Source organism: Sparus aurata, chromosome 4, assembly GCF_900880675.1.
Source record: "Sparus aurata chromosome 4, fSpaAur1.1, whole genome shotgun sequence".
Lineage (NCBI taxonomy): Eukaryota > Metazoa > Chordata > Actinopteri > Spariformes > Sparidae > Sparus > Sparus aurata.
This window is the reverse complement of record NC_044190.1, coordinates 20,887,239-20,907,905: the sequence shown is the minus strand read 5'-3', so window position 1 is coordinate 20,907,905 and position 20,667 is coordinate 20,887,239. Positions and strand designations below refer to the sequence as shown.

Below are 20,667 nucleotides of genomic sequence, written 5' to 3'. Positions count from 1 at the left end.
CAAAATAACAACAACAACATAAGCCCTGACTGTTCTGTTTCTGACCAATGCAACTAAATTACAATGACGAGTGCCTCATGCCGATCACTGTTGATATATGAGTAACAAACACTATTCCTCACATCGCTGTTGACGAAGTTACCAGCTAATCATTACCCAGCGCAACATTTTTTCTCTGAAGCAAGTTATTTCTCTAAACCAATTCAACCACTTCAGAGCGTCCTGAAAACAAACTAACGTTATTATAACTGTCCGGTCACTTGAAAGACACTTTTGCTGACCAGTAGCCATATACACAAGGCTAAACACCGGAGTTAGCATACAAGCTAACAAGCTAGATTTAGCAACAAGCTATGTAGCTCGACTGCAAAATCGTACAGCCATATGCGCTATTGCGAGTATTATTAACCGCCACCACCATAGCCTTGTAGTTAAAACACAGAATGAAACATATATCAAGCAGCGGTCCTTACTTGCCCAGCAATAAAGCTGCTAAATCTTCGTCACTCTTGAGTCCTTACAAATCCCGCAGCTCCCTCCCCCTCTGAAATGACGCTCCAATATCTATCCGTGTTTTCTCTCTGGCTGGGTCAAATTCTTTGTTTTTACACTGCTTTTCTTCATCAGTTCCTTATTTCTTCTCTTTGACATGGGCATTGGTGGGGCATTTTTCAGCTCTGTTGTTGTTGTCTGTTCTCTGCCATTGTTTACAGTCTGGGTATGAAAGTATCTGACCTGGTAAGAGCAGACACTGCGCCTGCGAGGGGGAGGGGCACTGCCCAGTATGCATTGCGCTTGCGAGGGGGGCAGCTAGCAGCATATGCGAGAGTGATTGACATTTCTCAGACACTCACCTTGGCTCTGATTGGTTGTATTCTACCAGGAGTGGCTGAGTGGATTTTTACACAGCTGACCTGTATCTTATTCTACTGTCAGATCATAATGACAATTTTAGCAAATATAACAAAAAAATAGTTACAGACTACAGCTTTAATATATTTGTACGTAAATAAACTTAATTGGTAATTATGTAAATGAGATATTAGAACTGGTGTATTGTGAACTTGGTGTATGTGTGTAGGTATATGTGTGTACGTATATATGTACTGTATGAACATGTGCAAATAAGAAGTAAATGTATTCTTACAGATTAAAATCTAATTAGAGAATTTCTTTTCTGCTCTTTTCAGTTTCATTTTGTTATTCTTAACTTATTTTTGAAAGTGTTCACACCTTTCTTTTATTTGTACATGTCAGAAATAAAAATACATCAATCAATCAATCAATCAATCAGTTGTGGAGTGTTATCATTTGTAATGATGCAACCTGCTACATAATTTGGAACTTGACTTCCCATATCTATGAATAGCAACATTCTAGTACAAATAAGTGTTTGGTTTTGACACATTAAACCAGGAATAATTTGTACTGTAATCCAGAATTTATGGATCAATCATTTCAATTAGGTCAACCATTTTACTTTCCAGCCAAGCAGCTTCCTTCCACTGCAGGAAGATTCCCAGAGGACCAGGAACCCTTTGGGGAAATTGCCTGAGTTGTGCTGAGTCTCTCCCGAGATGGACCTTATGATTATGGTGGGACATGGGACATGGGATGAGAGGTAGCTTCCTCTTCCTGTTCTAGATTCATTTCATCATCCTGATTGAAGCCGTGAGTAGTAGATGCCGAAAAAATTTGGTTGTAGATCCACAATGACAAGAAGCTGTCCAACAGCCTGGTAAACAGCTCAGACACAGATCCTGCGATCCCCTGCCATACTGGGCTGATGCTCCGTGTATTGCTATATAACACTAATGGTTAAAACTGCTTACAATAATTTAACAAGCGCACTCCAAGACATTAGTTGTCACCATTCTCCTCCTACTGTCGTGCACATGGCTTCACACTGCTGCACCCGGGAAGAACCACGCCGTGTAGAATAGAGAGTCAAACAAGATTAAATCATCCATTTTTGGTCTTTACATCTAACTATGTCTTACACTCAGGTGTGAATGAAATGTATCATCTACCTTAGCGGAATCTGCCAGGGAAAGCAGGTAATTATTGTATCGGCTGGAAAACAATTGATATCGTGCATCCCTAGAGAACTAAATTTAAGGTCACACTGAATAAGACCATCACCAACATGATGAAAAATGTCATTCACACCTATAGTTGATTTGACAGCCACTTTTAAATAAATGCTGAATTAAGATTTTATTCCTGTTATCAGATCATTTGCTCCATAAGCTCTGATGGCAGATGGTGTCTTTTTCTGGCAATCTCTGGCAGCCACCTCATCTGTCTGCTGATGACAGGAGCCATTTTACTAATGCACTCATGACTGCTTTGCGTTTCAGTCAGTGTCCTTGATGCTCACCTCGACTGTCTCAAGCTGCAGTGGAAGGCGATGGACATGGGCTGGAATCCTCAATAGGGTGTGAGGATTGTCTGCTTCTTATTATCTTTAATTCATGTATTTGCTTATACAACACCAGCTGAATATCTGAAGCAGAGTAGAGCAAACTGTATGTATTCACGGTGATTGTTATGGATGTCACCTTTCTTGGATTTCTCGGTTCCTACAGCTGCCCCGTCTCCAGTCTGTTATGTGGCCGTTCGAATAGCTCGACCTCTTTAGTTCCATTTATTCTCTCTCCATTTGCATCCACCCAACTATATTTTTCCCTTTCGGATGGCTTCACGGTGTCATTGCTGTAGAACCTAGCATGTAGATGATAAGACTGATGGTAGCCCCCCTCATGAACCTTTATCCACTCTCCACGGTTATCTAATTGAAAGACTAAAGCCTATGGAGGTTAGTCACTTGTGTGATCGACTTTGAGAGCAGCTTTTAGAGGTTTTCACTACAAGTCATGAATTCTGATGTCGTCTCTCAGTGTGCTGTTGACCTTGTACACTGCCAACTGTTCTAAGGATCCACAAGTGCTTCACTGAGTCTTTATGGTTGTTTATACAACATTAAGCTGAGAAATACAGTTGAAATCAACATCATGACTGCAAGATCTTTCTTTTTTTTTGCAGTGTTAGTTTGTGGTGCTATTGCACTGTATTGTACCATAAACAAGGTGCCTACAGGTACCAGACTTTTTCATTTTTAACAAAACGTTTCAAGTACTTTAAGGGAAGTCCAACTGTAGTTTATATGTGTTCCAATGCAGAGGTAGGTTTTATGTAGGAACATGGTTATTAGACATTTTACTAGGTATAAACAGGTAAGGGCAAGTGTAAAGTAAGGAAACAGTTTTAGGATCAGTGGTAATATTAAAGTAACACTATGTAACCTTTAAAGTATTCTGGAGAAAGACAGTTGATTGTTGAGGGTCCTGTCTTGATTGCCAAAGACCAGTGGTTTGATTTAATAGTTTGGTTCCAACTCCAAAGACTCTATTTGTTATTCGACTTTGATTGCTATCTAATGATCTGGACGGGAGACTGGTGTACCCCGCCACTTATCCAATGTTGGCTTGGATAGACTTAAAGCGAAACTGACGTTAGCAGTTGCTTGTTCCGCTATCCGCCGTCCTGCCAGTCGAGACGTTTTGATCTCTGAATGCTACGTAAGCTAGAGGAGAGTTAAGGTGGACCGCTACTGTCTTCGGGCAACGACTATCGATGCGAGAACTCACGTGACTTTTCCGGCTTTTGATTTTAGTATTGTTTCTTATATGAGACTTCGTTTTCAACTTGAAGGTCAATATTGTTTTTCGCTAACGACAAAACAACAAATTATTCATGCATTTATATGGGACTAAGCTTAAGAAGCGTTTCACCTAAACCCTTGCATTTTGGCAAGAGTTTCGCTTTAAGCCCCCCATGACCCTGTGAAGGATAAGTGTTACAGATGATGGACGACAAGAGACTCAATCAACTATCTTCCTGTGAAAAAAGTTACACAGATTTGCAACAGAAATGTTGGCTTCCACATGGTCGCCCACAGCTGTGTGTACCAGAAAACTATTTTCACCGGTAAAACAAAAAATGTACTTTACTGCTTTAAAAAAAATGTTTGTTCCAGCTTGGTATTAGTATTTCGTAAAAGTCACATACTTCCAGGGAAACATCAAATTTTTGACTCTATTGTGATAACATAGCTTGAGTTAGAAGTTACTTTGCAGATTAAGATATTGCATACAAATCATATGATGAATTTATTGACTTACCTACCCACTATACTGTAAAATGTGTTATGTTCAACCAGCTACAACACCAAAATGCTTTTCTTGCACATTAATGCATCAATAAAAACACTTTTTAATTCAGGACTTGTACTAGTATTGCAGGAGTATTTTCACAGTGCAGTATTGCTACTCTTTCTTCAGTAAAGGATCAAAATACTTCTTCTATCACAGTCTAATCCACACTGTACTCGGGTTCATTTCCTCAAGCTTTGTACAGTGACAGCTCTGTCTTCCAGTAGCTGCTTCTTTGGGCCTTTGGTGTTGTCTCCGATCCCCTGCTGGGATGTGCTTGTGTATTTATACGCAAGTCTCCTCAGCTTCAAGTCTTTGATGTTTGACAGGAATTTCCATGTTGGACGGTAGTTGGATTGTACTATTCCCTTGTGAGTGTCTTTCAGGATCAATATATTGCCCAGCCTCGTGTTAGACTAGTCAGAGTCGGCTGTTTGTAACTGGTTCATTTGAGCTGCTTGGCGTTAATGTAGCACTATTAGTTTCTTCAGCCGGTGGGTGTGGATCATTTCAGGACCCATTTGTTTTTGTAGTAGTGACTGCTTCCTGCCCTGGAACATTGCAATGGTCCTGTTTCCAGTTGCTAAGTCACTGAGCTATGGTGTTATTAAACCAAAGTTGTATTTCAACATTAGCTGCTAAAGCTTTAAAGGACTGGTTCACCCAAAAATGAGAATACAGTCATTTTATACTCACATCCACGTTGATGTACAGTCAGGTAAGGTTTCCTAGTCCAGAAAACAATTCTGGAGCCTTGTAGTTGACATGTCTTTTAAATGTAAAGGGATCAATACAGCTCATCAGGCGGAATATAAGTGTCAAGAAATATTATGTTATTCACACCCATGACATGCAGTCCATCTTATGCATCCACTAGAGACGGGTGTGAGCTAACACTTTTAGCTTAAAAGATAATGTGAGGACTTTAGTTTAAACAGGGCGTACATATGGTCTTTTCAAATCAATTTGGGATCTCGGAGCTTCTGGAGACTTTGATTAAGCCAGACGAGCTGTCTGCAGACATTTAATGTTTTATTTGCAGCTGTTTTTAAATGTTTTTAAAACTTGCCCCCCTTTACTTCAGTTGTTGAGGAGAATGCTGTGGCGCTGTTCTGCTGTAAAGCTGCAGAAATGTTTTGTGGGATACGAAACTTCACCTGACTTTCCACTTGCATGGAATGGAGCAGATAATAACAGAATTTTCCTTTTTTTGGTGAACTTATCCGTAATTATATAATATTCCCCAGCAGCTGAAGCAGCCTTTAAGCTCAAGCTGCCATCAATGAGACTAACATTAAACACAACCTGACCTAGCCTGACCTATTTGCTAGCCAGGTAAAATTGTTAGGGATCATTATTGTTGATGATGATGTATCGCTGAAATATTAATATTAATTAACAGTGGGAGACTGGTATTTGTGGTCAACTGAGAACCACTCAGAGTATGGTTCCCTGCATGAATACCAAATGAGGAAAAAAATGATTGTGCAGTGAATAGTTAAGTCGTTTTCTTGTTTTCACTTGAGATTTTCAATTTCTAAGTTCCAATTAAATGCTATGAGCAAATATTGTGCATAATACAATCAAGGTTTTTCAGTCATGTAGCTGTATCAACCTGCCCAAATTAACCTCCATGAGCTGCTAAGTGAATTTCATTGTTACCATAAAACTGTAGTATTTGGAAAAGTATCTTAGTGAGACGTTAAAGTCTGTGACTAATCGCTTTGTTAATACGGAAGGCTAATGTAATCGAGTGATAAACAGACAACCTAGGAGTCCACCCAGGAAGGCTCACCGGTCAAAAGGCTTATGAGACACACTGCTGCAAATGATTTTGATCCCATTATTACTGGCATGGAGGAGTCACAGCAGGTGACCTAATTTGATCTCACACTGTAACGAGGATAAAGATCGCTCTAATAGGCACGGCAAAGTATTAGAAGGCCTGTTAGGGAAAATTCAAAATGGCTCCCAGTGGTAGGCCTATTACTGTATATGTCCAACAAAGTGGCCTTGATATATTTTCCTACCACTCAGATCTCTCGTTTAGAGCAGGAACATATAAAACACTGTACCTTATGACAGAAAATTGGTTTGTGTGCGCACAAACCAATTTCCCCCCCACCCCAATTATGACTTAACACTAGACAGTGGAGGAGTTCTACATGCATCAGCCAGATACAGCTAGAAGCTCACACAAAATCAAATTCTCTCCTGCTGAGACGCTACTAATTAATAAGAGTTATAGTAAAAGAGCTTCTCCCCTTCCCCTCATTGTGCTTACTTGCAAGGAATTGATCTGTGTCTCCTCTGTTGCCTCAGTGTCTGACAGATGTCTTTTTGCAGCACAACGCTCACACTGCAAGCAGTCACAGTGTCAGCATCTGAACCACAGCAAGCCAGATAAGGGGGACACAGCTGCCTGTTGAGGTTGGAGCATGAAAAACCCTCTGTGTTGTTGAACACTGCAGGCTCTGTTGACAGGTCACAGAAATCCAAGAAGAAAGGTTGAAGAAAACCTTTGTTTTCCCCTTATAATAGGTATGTGTACATGTTGTAACCAGGCAACTTATGTTGTATGTTTGTTTTTCTTAGGAATTGCAATGTCAGTCTGTCGATCCAGACTAAAATATGTCAACAGTTCATCAGATAGATTGCAGTGGAATTTTGAACAGATATTTATGGTGCCCAGAGGACGAATCCTCAGTTAAATATCTAAACAGTTCTCAGATGATGAACCTAATAACTTTGGTTATTCCCTTTTCCACTTTTCTTCCAGCTTCAAGAGCATGTTGACATTTTCATAAAGGTAAAACATGAGGGGGGAAAGCAGTTCGGGGCAAAGGCACCAAAATCTTTTAAGATTTGAAAGGTAATTCTATACATGCAATTTTTTTATGTCCTGGTGACCAATGAAGTTCTGGTTCTCTCCCCATTCATTTAGACAGGGGCCGGGTCTTGCTAGCCAAGATGGCTGTCGGGTGGCAAGACTTGAAATCAGGGACGGACTGACCATTGGGCAATGTGGGCAAATGCCACTGCGGCCGCCTGGTGATAAATGAATAAATATAAAGCAGAGCGGCTGCATCAATAGGCGGCCGCGGCCGCAAATGAATAAATAGGCTAAATAAATAAATAAATAAAAATAGCGGGGCAGCTGTGTCAAAAGGCGGCCGCAAATGAATAAATAAATGGCCAGCGACCCTCATGTGCCATCAGACAAATCACAGAGCAGTACCAAGCCTGTTTCTCCCGGCGATTTCGAGCGTCAATAACATTTTTAAGTCAAAGGGAAACCAAACTTCTCTTCAACCAATATAGTACCCAGTCACCGATCTAATCACTATTTATATGCCACATACGAGTCTCTATAGCACAGTCATGGTTACCTTCTACAGTCACAAACTTTTATATCATTCTGCATTGTTTTGTAGCAAAATGTCTTATTCAGATGTTCAAAAACGTGCATGGTTTTAAATAAAACAAATCTACCTGCATTTTTTTACTTGAATAGTTGTTTGTTGGAAGTTGGAGGTTGGAAGTTGGAAGTTGACTGAGTTTAAGCTAGCAAAATAATGAATCGAGGTATCAAGCAACACAAGGTGGGAGCAGAGAAAAAGAGAGAAATCTCAGAGAGCACTGTTGGTTGACGGTGAAAAATGCTGCAAACCGACTGATTTGTTTTTAAAATCAAGTGCAGCTTCAGCTAGCACTAGTGCTAATACTGTTAGCACCAGCACACCAGGGAGAAAGACAGGACAGTGAGGAATATGAGCAAGAGGAGGATGAAGAGGTAGACATGGATGACTGCGTGACGGTAAGACACGTTTGTATCATGGAGCGGCTGGCTGTGATGATCTTGTGTTTTATGTATTGGGGTGTAGTTGTTTATAGCTTGGGAATTTACGTTTTCTATAGCCGGGGCTATCAAAAGTGCCTGTTCTTTACGTGCGTTCAAAATTGCGCGTGCTCGTGGGCGCGCGCACCCCCCTTCCGTGGGCCGCTGGTGGGTGAAAATGCCAGGGCCGTTTTTTGTTCCCAGTCCGTCACTGCTTGAAAACATATTGCAAACACTATACATGTATGACACCTACATGGTAGCATTGTCATTGTGGGCTTGTTAGCATTTAGCCTAAATCATCGCTGCCCTGGGGTGCAGCCTCACAGAGCTGCTTCTTCATTATCATCTCACAAATGTGTCGGGATTAATAAGACACCATGGCTAAAATGGCAAAACTGGATTTATTATATCCAAAGCTGAGCTCGGCAAGGTTTTTATGTGATTAAACCAGGTGTGTAATTATCTCATCAGGCTCAATCATAAATCAGGGAGACAGCAGAGAATTGTCTCATTCCAACAACTTCAGAGTCTTCACCTTATTTACAGACTTATGAATATCAGAGCTAAAAGAAAATATTAAAAATGTCCTATTACACAGAGGTTAAGCATTTAAACAATACAGTTCCACAGACATGGGTTACATTACAGCTAGTCTTAATGAGTATTCCAATTATGTCTATTTTAATGAGTTATTATGCTTCACATGCACAGGACTGTGATGTTACAATAGTTTTGACATTGAGGTGCTAGTTCTCATCAGTGTTAAACACTCATTGGATTTAATTAAAGAGGACAAATTGGATGTGTGTGTTTGTTGAACAGATCGGCAGCTCTGTCAGCGAAAAACAGGCAACAACAATCCTGAATTCTTGCTCTTTCTCCGGTGTGCCTTGGATTGCTGAGTTTTCTTTAGGCGGTGTTACCTGATGAGCTGTGAGTAGCATCATGTTGAACAGTGTGAATGGAATCAATCTTGCTCTGTTTTCACCGAGTGCTTTCATTAATTCTTTTGGGTTTAGACAAGGAACAGAGGAGCCTCATCATGTTTCTACAAAGACACTGACCATCTGCAATGTAATGCAGGAAATACAACCCCGCTGCAAGAGTCAGAAATCATTTAAATATTTCTGAGGATGCTCACGTTGTTGCTTCTTGTCACACACAACAGTTATTCTGCTTAATGAGGATAATCCCTTAAATCAGGCTTGTGTTGTCAGTACTGAGCTTCTCTCGTTTTATTTCCTTATCATCCCGATCCATCGTCAGCATGTGCTGCCGATAAACATTGAGGACACAAAGGGAGAGGGATTATGGATAATTGAAGAGAAAGAAATCAAATTAAATCATACATGGTGTTTAAGTAGCTGGCAGTGAGATTGCAACATCACCGGATTTTCTCTGAAAGACTGGCTGGCTTGTCACAAGATGGCATCAGGAAATATATCAGGCAGTCTTTTAACTTCTATACAGAGTAAGATTTAAAGATTCAGACTTTACTGTACCATCACTGTGACAATCATCAGAATACGGACGACAACATCACGTCCGTCTCAGTTTGTTTTCCAACACTCTCTCTGTGATTCAACTCAGGTAGCTCTATGATTCCCAATCACGGTAACGCTGTTTAAATTCCTGTTTTGCTCAGCTCGTTGATCATGTTTTAGGTAAGGTGTTCTTAGCACTTTGGATTTTGTCTCACCTTCATGGATTTTTTTACCCAATCCTGCGGTTGCATTCGTTTCTGGTTCTGTATTTGTATTCAATATTGCATTTCTGTCTCTTTTCGGCTTTCTGTTTTGAAGTTTTGCACACAGACCCTAATAAAACAGTGTTCATTCATAGTGCATCACCACTACTGTGATTTGGCCTCATGGTAGCCAATTTATCAACTCTGCTGCTGCAGCGAGATGTTGTAATCCTCAAGAACTCTCAGCTGTATATCAACAAATAAAACTAAAATAATTACAACTTCCATCTATGATGAAGAAGAAAATGTATTGGCTTTCAGCGCTAAAAAGCTCGGAACAGCTGATGCAGATTTATACTACGCGCTTGTCTGATCTAAACAAGTGTGAAGATCACAGCAAACACTCTCCCAGCATTATGATCCATGTGCTGTAGCAAATCAATTTATGTATTCAGCATATGAAGTCATCAGGCATCTTCTAGTGACGTCAGCCAATGCTTTAATTATAAAACGAGTTGGCAACCCTGCTGATGGTGCCTCCTGAGAAATGTTGATGGTTCTCAGTCATCCAGGTCATGGTAATTCATTTCATGTTAATTCCAGTCAACTGGACTTGTTTCAGTTTCTTGAAGACGTTTTACTTTTCATCCCAGAGGCTTCTTCAGTTCATACTAACTAGAGGGGAGTTGCAGGCTTTTAAACTCTGTGTGAGTGTGTACTTACAGAGCTGTTAAGGACACGTGTGAGCTCTGAGTTTCAGAGTGGGTTGTTAGGGTTAGGTTTGGCTCACCTATAAGCCCTGGCAACCCACATGAAGGCCAGTTGAACAAGTAGCCCTAACGACCCTGAAACTCACTTTAAGATTGTCCAAACTGCCACTCTCCTCCACAAAAGTGGAGTGAAAAGTAGTCCGTTTTTCAGAGGGGCTGACAGGTTAATGTTTAAATCTACTATTCTCAAACTGTGGTATGTGTGCCACGGGTCAAATGCGAAGGGATCCAAAAATATTTTCAAAAAATTACATAAGTTAATTTTAAAACATATAATACTGCAAAATTACTACAGAACTTAAAATGTAAATGCTTAAAATGATGAATTTAACATAACTTTTTGTCTCGTCCTGTAATATTTTTAGTTTCAGCTACTGCATGCTACATAGTCACATTCACACACGTCTAATATTTAAACTATGATGAAAAGACAGTAAGCTGAGGTCAAATCAAAGCATCAGAAACTAGTAAGTTTCTTTAAACTTTGGGTTTGTTTGGGTTAAACTTCGTTCATGCTCTGGTAAGGTTAAGGCAAACATCATGGTTTGGCTTAGAATACCTGTTTTGGTCACCCCAAACATGGCTGGAGATGTCCCCAGGTCTCCGAAAAAATATTCATTGGTGTCTGTCCCCTGTACCTCCTGATTTGAAAGTAAGTTTATCAACATATAATGTGAACATGACATGGCAAATTTTGTACATGGCTATATCTGTGGTTCGCAGAAATATTAGCTCCTTATATTATATCTTGGCAACTGAACTGCAATAAAACTTGTGTAACAAATGGAAAATGATCTGGGTTTGAACTTGTCTCTCCAGCTCTCTTTTTTCAACTTCCACACAGCCGGATAATCACTACATGAACAGGGAGTGAATGTCTGCTTGACAGTTTTGAAAAGTTGGTGAAATGATCGGACACAGCCCCCCTGCCACCCACCCAAATCTAGGGTCAGAAAGGTGTGGGCGGAGGGCCGACAAGCACCCGACACTGGTAGCTTATGTTCCCTTGAGGGGCCAAGTTATCATCACTTCCTACTCCCAGTTGTGCTGAACTTGGTGCTTTCCACTGAATATGCTGTACATCTCCAACATTCATATAATAATCCATGCCATGTAACTAGAAGATTATCATTTGTCTCTCTTGTAGAATTCTTTAACTCTGTGACAGGTATTTGTGCTTTATTCGACTCCTCTCAGCCATAAATGTATCTGCTACTTGAAAATGATTGCACAATTTGAATTGTTTGCCAAAAGAAATCTGTCACCCACGCAACCTGCTATTTGAAATATAACAACCTTGTTTAGTACACACATTTGTATGGGGTAAAATTCTGACTAACGACATCAGTAGAGCAGGTCCTGTGTGAAAGCGCTGGTGACTAATGGCCTCATAGGACTGGTCAAATGAGGGTTTAGCACTGTTTATGAGGCTGTGTCATCTGAAAGTATTATATGTTGATGGAGAATGAGTCGGAGGAAAGTGTTGCTTGTTTATCTGTGACCTTTACTCACTCCTACAGGTTGAAGTGGTGTTTTGGACCAAACCTTCAAGATTATGCCTGCAGATATTGTAACTAAAACACAATACCCAATTTTATATTCACAGAACAAATTGAGTGGACTTAGTATACTGAGGTTTTTGTTTTTTTTAAAGGTAAGGTCTAATAAAGACTGAAGTCCAAAAGCAGTATTTTCCTTTTGTATCATTAGAGGGCTTGTTTTAACTTTGTTCATAAAGTTAAAATAGATTAGGACTCACAGTGAGAATTTGGTGCTTTATATCGTGACAGACTCTTTTAGTAAGAGAGAGAGCAATAAAACATTATGTTTTGAGTGCTACTTTATCATTGGCTTGCAAATCCTACTACTTTATCTAATTGTACTACAACAATACAACCCCAAAAAACTACATGTTGTAGCAATGAAAGCAAATCTTCAGGGACCGATCAGGGTCCCGGTTCTGGGTGGAATCCTTAGTCAGTATTTGTGTGCAGGTCAGGCAGCTGGGGACATGTTTGACAGAGGTCACAACAGACAGCGGGTCATAAATATGGGAGACAGGCTGATCTGGCCTATGACAAGTAAAGGGCGGCTCCACTGTAATGGGTAATAAATGTCAGCACCTCCCCACAGCCTCAGATGAGCGATTGTTAAGCGGCTTTCTCAGAGCCCGCGCCACCAAAGCCTCGAGACAGACTGACGAGCAGTAAAGGAAACATTTACACGGCGAGAACGGCTTGTTTGGATGACCCCCCCCTTTCCTAGCTGTCGCCGTAGGCAAAATGAGAGAGGTGATAAATCAGGTTGTTAGCATGTTTGATGGAGAGTGGAGGAGAGAGGAGAGGAGGAACCCATGTGCTGAGAAGGAGAGGAGAGTGTGAAAGGTAGCAAAATGAACAGGAGAGCCGATCCGCTGTGATTCATCAAAGGCTACTGATCCCCTGTAGAGCAATATGTTTTAAGGTAACGGGCCATGATTGCAATAATGTCCCCATTGCAACTATTATCTTTAATGACTATTATTATGGCTGTCATAAAACGGAGACTGAAGCAAGTCTTAGTCAAATATATTGTTTTCACTGGTCCAAAACTAGCCAACTTGAGCATCAAATTCTGCAGCTATGATTGACTTGTTTATTCATTTCATTATTTCTTTCTTTGACGTGCTTTGTGAACTTTGGTATTATCCTCATTATATTAATTCATTTGAAAACCTGTACTTTCATTTTCCTTCATTAAAAAGTTTTAAGGGTTTGATTAGTTTATTACATTAATTTCTCAGGGATTATGTTAATAAAGACAAACTTAACCTCATACGTGGAGCAGTAACGCTGTTATTTAGCTACTAGCTACTATAGCTGCAGCTCCAGAGCAGGTAGACACAAACATTATGACTTCCTGTAAAATTAACATAAATAAAGGTAAAATACAATCATGAGCATGGCAGTCGAGGGATCAAATGTTATATGTTTTTTCATAATAACAATGAACTACTTATTAATCTACTGTAATGCCTTGCTCTATAATAATAAATGGTAAACTCATCATGTGATTATAACAGATGAAAGTCTCCAGAGGAAACAGATTGAAACCTAAGCAATCTAACATTTCCATCATTAATTATATATTATTTCAGACACCCACAAACCATCTGTTATTCATCAGAACGTTGCCTGGATCGCAGAATATGCGTAATTTATATCTGAGATCAGTTAATCACTACCGTGGTAGTAGCAAATGGTATGGCTTTGTTTGCACATTATAGCGTAATTAGGGACGACCTAACCTGATTAAATTTCTAAGGCAAAATTGTTTATTCCTTATTCAACTAAAAATATCAACGTATTCCTTTTTGTGCTCTTTCTGTCATTCTTTGTCCCAGGGGGTATTACATGTTTTGTCATATAATAATGAAATAAACACAAAGATGAAGAAGGTTGTTCAGAAAGGATTATGTGCTATATTTCAGTTTTTCTTTAATGTTTTGTTATATATTTAGGGTTGTTTTTTTTGGCCTGTTGATAAAGGTTGCAGTATATAAATATATATGAGTGTTTGTTGAATTTGGTATTGTAGCTTGGTAATATTGGTTTTGTGTATATTGTTTTTGTTGGTTCTAGTAATTTCACATCTATATCAAAAAAATATATACATCAAAATATATACATATATTGATATTGTTTACAGGGTTGGTAGAATGACTTGTATGTATGTATTGTAGTGTTTGTATTATGATACAGTTACGAATTACCTGTTAAAACATTTAGTCAGTAAACTGATCCAAATATCACAGTATGAAAATAATGTAACTTGATTACTTTCCATTCCTTTTTTATCGCCTCAGTAACAAACATATGCAGATAAAGACTAGCAGAAATAAATATCATTAAGATGACTTCTATTTAACAAGTGTGTCTTCTCGTTAAATATCAAAGTGTCTTCAGTTTCACTTAAGATCAAAATGATGTTTTGTCCGACTCTTGAAATGTTGTCACGTGTGAACAAGCATTTTTTTTTAAGATTGTAATCCTGTAAGTAATCCCACTATTTACTGAATGCATCTGTAATCTAATTACATTACTTTTTACCAGAATTCAGTTACCCCTTTGTCGTATACAAATCATGTAATCCCATTGCATGTATTCTGTTATTCCTCATGTCTATACTTGGAAATTTGATTGCAGTTAACATGATTAACAGATGGGTTAAGTAAAGATATGATTTATTTAGTAATTATACACTGCTTCAGTTCAGCTGCTCTCTCTGTACCCGAGATAATCACCAATACTTTCTTTTTTCAAAGTTTCATCTCCTAGCTGTGATCTGTATCGGGTTCACCGTTTGGTTTTGTGCTTTGTGAAAGTTCATTTTCTGTGGTAATTCTCTCAATATTCTATTAATCATTAGACTATTTGTCAGGATGTGATGCTCCTGCTGGTGTCCTGATATGTCATTTTCATTCAAACATCCCCTATGAATACACTATTACAAGTGCAATGCAAACACTTCCCACTCAAGTGTCATATTCCTTGCCATTAACCTTCAGGTGCTTCGGTCATGAATGCTGGGTAACGATGTCTTCAAAAGGTTAATTGTTCAAAGCAAACACAAAAGGATGACACTTACATTTGGAGACTCTGGGGACTATCCTCTTATTCTCGCCAGCACCTGAACCACCACAACCGTCCTCATCATCGCAGTCACCGCTGTAGCGTCCCTCTGCGTCTCCACTTCCCGTTTCAATCTGGTCCAGTGACCCCAGTTTAGGAATGGACTTTCCCTGCAACAGCTGGTTGTGAAAAAGACAAAAATACACATATTCTTTTTTAAAAATAAAATTCCCATAATCTTTTAGTTAGGTTTTAAGGTAGTTTTACCTCTGAATTCATGCGTATAAATAGAATGCTATCTACATTATATGTGTATCACATTCACATTCAATATTCACAGCAGTGAACAAGGTCCGCTCATGGCAAGGACAGTACAGGATAAGTTATCAAAAAATGAAGAGAAAAATTAGGAGAAATGCAAAGAGCTGCTGATTATGCTGTTAATCAGCCACAGTCCACTGAGTAATAAAAAAAATATGAATCTACAGAATGTCTGCACTGGAAGTGACTTTTTTATAAAAAAAGAATGAATAATTCTGCCCATATTTTTGCTATATCCTGACTTTTTAAAAGACGATTGCTTTCAGTCTATAAAAGTTTATTTCTCTTTTAGGTTTTTTGTTTGTTTAAAAAAAATAAAGATAAAGATATAATATATACTTACATTTACATGCTTAGGCTTTTGAATGAGTGTGTGCCAATCAACAGTTGTCCTGATCACAACCATCTACAAGCTACACTTAAATGAATTCATCGTATGAGCTACAAGACACTCACCCTTCACGGCTAGAGTGGCCTGCGGGGCAGCTAAACTTTCGGCTGTATTGCTGTGCAGCAGAATCTCAATCAAAGACTTTCTGAACTCGATACCAGGGGAAATGCATACGCTAATTGGCTCATTTAAATTCATGGTGCGTCATTGGAAACAAGAGAGATTGCTTTGTGTTGATCAGAAAGGTAGTGTCTATGCTAATTAGTTACTGTTGTGGTTCAGTGCAGGGGAGCAGCAGTGTCAGGGCTGCTGCCATGGCTGAGCTGGGACAGATCTGTGCTGGTAATTATCCTGTCTGGGGTCTCTGCTCCTCAGTGGTGACAGGTTAGAAAGGAGATGGAGAGTATTGAGATTTTGGGCAATGTAAGCGCTCCTTCCATGTGTGTAATTGGCATGATTTTCTTTCCTTTACTGTCGGAAATCTGACCAAACTTTTAATCAGTTATGTGGAGTAATGGGTTTTCTGCTTAGCCTGGTCTGGGACTTAGACTGAATTTGAACTTTGTGCTTCACAGTCCAAGAGGTAGAGCACTGCTCGAGGGCTCAATATGTTTGGAGTTCAAAGCATCTGGAATCTGAAGCCCGTTCACAGAGGAAACAGAGTCATGCTGTAATTAGCTTGCATGAGACATTAAGTGACCTGAGCTTTCAGATTCTTTATAGTTTGCAAAGAGGTGGAAGGTTTAGATGTAGGTCTAATAACCCTGTGTATAAACAAAGGAAAACACAACAATTATGGAGAGTAGTTCCACGATTTTCTCATCTTCACTTCCATTCCAACCTTCAAATTGGTTTTGAGAAACAGGAACTATTATTATGAGGTCATAAGGAGTATGTGAGGAGCTGAAGAGGACGGACGTGCTCCGTGTTGCTCCGTGTTGAACAAGAAGAAGCCAAAGAAGAGCCTGACTGCACAGAAAAGTGAGACAATGCCTCCTAAGTCAGACCTTAAGTGGGATCAATTGAATGAAAGCCTGATGGAATTGAAGAAACAACATCGGATTGTGACCGATGAACTTGGGAAAGATCTGATGGCGGAGTTGAGAGAGATGAAGAAACAGATAGAACCTCTCAACAAGGCAATGGCTGAAATTAAACAACTCCGGCAGGAGAATGAGAAAAAAGACCAGCTGATAAAGGAGCTGGGAAACAAAGTGGAGGAGCTGGATCAACAGGGAAAGCTCAATGATGTGATTGTGACTGGCCTCATAATCAAGCCTCCAACCTACGCAGCGGCGGTTGCAGCTGGGAATTCAGCCCATGAGCCTGGTGAATCTGAGATTAAATCTGTGGAGAAGCAGGTGTCTGAGTTCCTGAATGGTAAAGGCATCGAGGTGAATTTCGGCAACGTGGAAGTATGTTACCTCTTACCTCGAAGGAAAGAGTCAGCAACTCGAGCTGTCATCCTGAAATTCATCAACAGAAAATACAAGACTGCACTGCTGAAGCAGGGCAAGAAGCTCAAAGGCTCGAATGTCTACATCAATGAGAATCTCACCAGAAAGAATGCAGACATCGCCAGAACAGCTCGCCAACTGAAAAAGGATGGTAAGATACAACACACCTGGACGGCTAACTGCAGAATCTACATCAAAACAAATGGAGCATCAGCTGAAGAAGTCAAAATAATCCAGATCAGAAGCAAGGATGAGTTGGAGAAATACAATAACTAAGGTATGGCTCACGAACACTCCATAACTACAGCACAGCAAAGTTCAACGGTTCTTACACGGACTGAAAGTATGATGGGAATATCTGAAAGGATTGCTGAGCTAGGAAGTGTGGAGTTCATTACAAATCAACATGTGAATCATACCTTATCTGACCCAAACGAAGGAATTGACCCGGATATTCACTTCTGTTTCAACATGACTGGGAATTGCAAGTATTATACTGAAGTTCAATACAGAGACAGCGCTGAGATGGACGGGAAACTGTCTCTAATTCACTTTAACAGCAGGAGTCTATATACCAACTTCGGCCACATCAAGGAATACCTAAATCACTTCAAAACCCCTTTCACCATCATTGCAGTGTCGGAAACATGGATTAATGAAGACAAAGGCACAGATTTTTTCCTGGATGGATATAATCTTGTAAAAAGTATGTACATTCAATCGTTGATCAGTACAGATCAATACAGGAGGGTTGATAAAGGTCAGAGGCACGAATCAACAGACACTGTGCAGACACTGTGTTGAGGCGGCATGTGAGCATAACAAATACCATTTGTACCCAAACAATAAGTTGAACCTGAGAAAATTGTATGGTCCAAGGCCAATGCCAGTTGTACATAGCAGGATGCTGTTATAATGTGTATCAACAATGTGAGATAACTTGGGTACGAACACTGTGACACTACTGTGAGTTATCAGAAGTTCTTCTGAGCTGTGAAGAACTCAACTAGCCCTGTAAATCGGCACACAACAGTAGACACACATGTAATCTGTATGTACTGTCTAGAGCTTGAATTCAGCTCTGTATGCTACTGCTGTAATATGTTTTGTCAAAGGTCATAACAAAAGAAGTTGAAAAAAAAAAAAAAAAAGAGAAAAGAAAATGTAAAATGCAAATGACAAGAAAAGATCAGGATGAAGATTTTATCCTGTGGGTAATGGGGGCGGGACTTGATAAGCTTTGGCTTCTCCCGCTTTTCCCTTTCGGCCATGTGTATTGTATTATTTGAACAATGATGAAATGTGATGTTTATGAATTGACATGCCCGAAATAAACAACATAAATAAAAATAAATAAAAATAAATAATGATAAAAAATGTATGCACAATACCTACAGACTTATTTTTTGAGTAACATTTGTTATTATGATTATGATTATGATTATTATCATTCTATTTCATCTTTTTTTTTTTCTTTTTTTTATGAATGTATACTGAAACTGTTTTTAAAGATCTTCACTAGCAACCATTGGGCTTCTAGATGAGTAACACAGACAAGGTAGAGATTGCAAAGTTTTGAGTAACAAATCAACATTTTGTTGGTTTTGGTCTTTTCATGGGATTTCTTGACAAAAACTGTGCATTGTCAGTAACTAATTCTTTAAAACTGTGGGATGAACATCATCCATCACGGTATGCATTAACTCAAATGAAGGCAGCAAAACAAAGAGTAGTTAACATTTAGAAGGTTATAACATGTAACTAGATCTTCTTGAATTAATACGATTTGCTTTCACGTCCAAAAAACAAACAAGTTTCAAAAGACAGCCTTTGCTTCTGGTTTGTACAGTCACTGTCAGATGAACTGATTTGCATCTGTAGTACAGTAGTTATTCATCAATACCTTGTTCCAAATCTGAGGAAACATTGATCATATTTGAAAAAGTCTGCCAATCAGCAGGCTGTTCAATACCAGAGTAAGTGCTCTGTAACTGAATTTAATTGAACGGAAGTACCGCTCTTACACACTATGAAGAATGCCTGAATAGCCTCACTGTTTTAATAGCCACACACAATAGCCACTGAATGGCATGAGGCTTTGTCCAACACTGGCTGTAAGACAGGTGCTCTGATTCGTTCAATGCATCTCCAGATGAGAAACTGCTCCGGGCAGGCACCCTTGGGCAAGTCTCCAGCTGTTACTGCAGTACGGAGAGTTAGTGACGACTAAATAATACCAATCGCCCTTTTCACAAACAGAACAGTGCTTATAAACTGCACTGCTGCGCATTTAGAATGAATGTTCAGCGGTCATTTGCCTGTCTTTGAAAATTGCTGCACCAATTCAGCAAAAAGCCAACACAACAGGAGAGAATGACACACTGCAGCTTTTCTGCAAACCCTCTCAGTACAATGGGCTAGGATTTCATTGGTTTACGTTTGATTAAGTGGCTGAAGCAGCTCGCTATTGTTCCAGGTGTGTGTGATGGTATTTTGAGCACGGTCTTTCCGTAATGTGACCTGATTGGTCCACATGGGTCTACCAACATATCTAAGAGGGGCTCCTCTACTGTCTCATAAAATAACCTGATGAAGGTCTTTGTACTGAAATGTTGTTATTAAATATCAATTCTTGATTGCAAGTGAGGTGAACAGTGTGCAGTGGTTTTTGTCCAGATTTTGGGAGTTTCCTTAGGAGTCATCCTAAATGTTTTTTATGTAACTGGCATTTCTGAAGAACGCTTACAACACAGGACTTTAATACCAAAAGCACAAGTTTGAAAATGTGCAGAATTATGCCATTAACATCGTGTTGGCAGTAAACGTTTCTGCAAACCATTGATACATTTGTACATGTCAGGCTACATACCATATTGAAATATCTATAAAATGTGTCATATTTTTAAGTTTCTGACCAGACTGTCATATCGTGAAGAAGAGGTGATAGTGGTAGAGTTAGGCAAAAAGGCTGGCCAGCAATTGATGTTGACGGTTCATGCCTGTGTTTCAACATCTGGAAGTTCGAAACCACAAGATATTTTTAAGGAGACTTCTGGATCATTTCCAGCGATGCTTGTGGCAACCAAAAAAAAAAAAAGAATTGATGAGAGGTTGTGACACCTCAAACCATGTTTTTGCAACCCAATCTTAACTAATTTGCAACCACAATAAATGTTTGTGCATTTCTGCAAAACAACATACAACTTATAACATGTTATTGATGAGAGGCAGAAGTAACAGTGGTAACAATTGTACATCTCTACAAGGATTTGAAGGATTCTGTGCTGCTCCTCATTCCGCACACTGTTTGCTTTTGTGTTTTGTTTGTTGCTGTTGTTCTACCGCAGGAACAAAAAAGTAATATGCTAAAGCAGAT

The 20,667-nt window shown here is 39.4% G+C and overlaps 1 protein-coding gene across 1 annotated transcript in view; it reads right to left on the bottom strand.

Moving 5' to 3' along the window:
* gpc5a (glypican 5a) overlaps window positions 1-20,667 on the bottom strand; it is a 147,995-nt gene that overhangs the window by 40,783 nt on the left and 86,545 nt on the right. The window contains exon 8 of the mRNA XM_030415584.1: window positions 15,139-15,301. Coding sequence (XP_030271444.1) covers window positions 15,139-15,301 — 163 coding nt within the window. The remainder of the gene's footprint in view (window positions 1-15,138; window positions 15,302-20,667) is intronic.